Below are 2,343 nucleotides of genomic sequence, written 5' to 3'. Positions count from 1 at the left end.
AATGTACAAAATTAAAAAAAAATAAACATCTATGCCATATGTGAAAAAAAATATTTTTGTTATTACTTAAAAAAAAAATCTAGGGTCCTCCCTAGTGGCACAATGGTTAAAGACACACAACTGTCAAGCAATCACCAGTCACTGCAACATCAGTTCAATCCCTGGGAGATAACCCACATAACCCAGAGCAGCAACAGACCTCTCCTGTCTTGCCCGCTGCTCCCAACAATCAGTAGATGATGCACCTGTTCTGCTCCCCATTTTGTTTCTGGTGAATCCTCTCACACCCTCCACACATATCTCTTCCTACAACCCAGTTCTTGTATGCATAAATAAATCTTTAAAAAAAAAAAACACTGAAGTTTATCTTCACAGTGTAAAAAGAGACTCATCTTGCCTTGTGCAAGGTACTTAATAAAATCTCACCAAAATATTTTACTTAACAGAAGATTATAAGTGAAATAATTTGTGGTATGTGAGAGTAACCAAAATGTAGATGTTTTGTTGAAAGTATGGAAGAACTCAGTAAAAATATTGACCTGTGTTCTTTTTACTCATAGATTCTTTCACATTTGCTCTTTCTTTACTTACTGTATTTTAAAACATAATTCCTATTGTTTTATAGGTCCACTCAGCTGTTGAAGAAATGGATGGATTAGATGATGTTGAAAACAGTATGTTGTATTATAATCAAGCGGTCATTCTGTATCATCTGCGGCAGTATACAGAAGCAATATCAGTTGGTGAAAAACTTTATCAGTTCATAGAACCTTTTGGTATGTTTTGTGTTAAGTGAAAAATTTCCCTGTCTTCTCATACTTACAGAGGTCTCTGGTACTATTAACCAGATAACCTAAATCAGAGAATTGAAGTACGTATTTAAAGAAAGAAAAGAAAGGGCAGCTATCCTGCCACATGGGACTGTGCAGGCACCTCTCTTTTTCTTCTTCCTCCTTTTCCTGTAAAAAAAAAAAGAGAGAGAGAGAAAGAGAAAGCAAGATTCGTAGGTTTTTCTGTAAGATTTTCTTATTGGCTAGAAAATATTGTTAAGATCGGTGCAGGAACTGTGAGAGGATTCACCAAGACAGAGCGGGGAGAGGTCTTCTGTACCATTGGGTCAGCTCCCTGGCTGCGATCGAACTTGTGCTTCAGTGGCTACAGATAGTTTCACAGTGCAGCGCTTTAACCCATTGTACCACCAGAGAGGGCCCCCACAACTCTTAATTCTTAATATGTTTGGTTCGTTATCCCTGCTAGTGCTTTCCAGCTCTCAGAATTTGCTAGAAGTGTTTGTACATGTGTCTCCTGCTTTCTCTAAGTGGTACTTCTGTGCAGAGTCTCATTCTGGGCACCGTGACATACCTTTTTCAGCTTATTCCACTTTCATTACTGTTTTGTTTCATTTAATGAGTATCTTTTGTTCTGACTGGAAAAGTTACTAGATTGTTTTAATGAATCAAAGAAAATGTAGTAGTTATTCATGTTATGAGTTCAACCATTGTAAACCCAAAGCTCCTTAATTTATCTAAAAATCCTTGTTTCTGGCTGAGAATTAATCCTTTTTTTCCCCATTAACTATGAAGAAATGTCAGCTTTAATGGAAATTGAGTTTTCTCTATTTAAAGAGACTTTATAATCACTTAAAGACAGTGAAATGATAAATGAAAATTATAAAGAACTCCCAAACTTTGAGATGTGCATGCTTTCAGTTTAACTAAGACCAATTAACAGTTGATTTCCTCTCGCAGTTCATATTGTGGGTGACTGAAGTCTGCAGAAATCTGATTACAAATCACTGTGTAAAGTGAACCTTCTAATCCCTTGCTCTCAAATGTAAATTTTTTTCTATTGGCATCAGATGTGGATGTTAGAATTCTAGTAAAATCATTAAAAGTCTATCCCAGGCCTTCTCTGGTGGCACAACAGGTTAAGGTGCAGTGCTTCGAAGCTGGGTGCAGTCTCTTCAGCAAGAGTTCGATCCCCGGTCAGGGAGGTGCACGTCTCATCCGCTGCTCCCCTCAGCAGTTTACTTCATCAGCCTGCCTGTTCTGTTTCCCGCTCTGTCTCTGGTGAATCTTCTCACTGTCCTGCACCTCTGACCTGTATGCCAGTTCTGTATGCTTAAATAAGTAGTTCTTTAAAAAAATAAAATAAAACAATCTATTGCAAATTAAAACCACAATGAGATACCACCTCACACCAGTGAGAATGGCACATCTTCAAACAACTAGCAACAACAAATGTTGGCAAGGATGTGGAGAAAAAGGAACTCTCCTGCACTACTGGTGGGAATGCAAACTAGTACAACCACTATGGAAAACTGTTTGGAGGTTCCTCAAATTG

The 2,343-nt window shown here is 37.8% G+C and overlaps 1 protein-coding gene across 2 annotated transcripts in view; it reads left to right on the top strand.

Moving 5' to 3' along the window:
* The window catches only part of CNOT10 (CCR4-NOT transcription complex, subunit 10), a 47,158-nt gene that overhangs the window by 11,499 nt on the left and 33,316 nt on the right, over positions 1 to 2,343 (top strand). For both annotated transcript variants that reach the window (XM_012720510.1, XM_004676348.2), the window contains one exon: positions 626 to 776. In XM_012720510.1, the coding sequence (XP_012575964.1) occupies positions 626 to 776 (151 nt within the window). The remainder of the gene's footprint in view (positions 1 to 625; positions 777 to 2,343) is intronic.

Source organism: Condylura cristata, unplaced genomic scaffold, assembly GCF_000260355.1.
Source record: "Condylura cristata isolate star-nosed mole 26May11 unplaced genomic scaffold, ConCri1.0 scaffold00004, whole genome shotgun sequence".
NCBI classification, from domain to species: Eukaryota; Metazoa; Chordata; class Mammalia; order Eulipotyphla; family Talpidae; genus Condylura; species Condylura cristata.
Note: the sequence above shows the minus strand (reverse complement) of the source record. Positions and strands in the feature narration are given on the sequence as shown.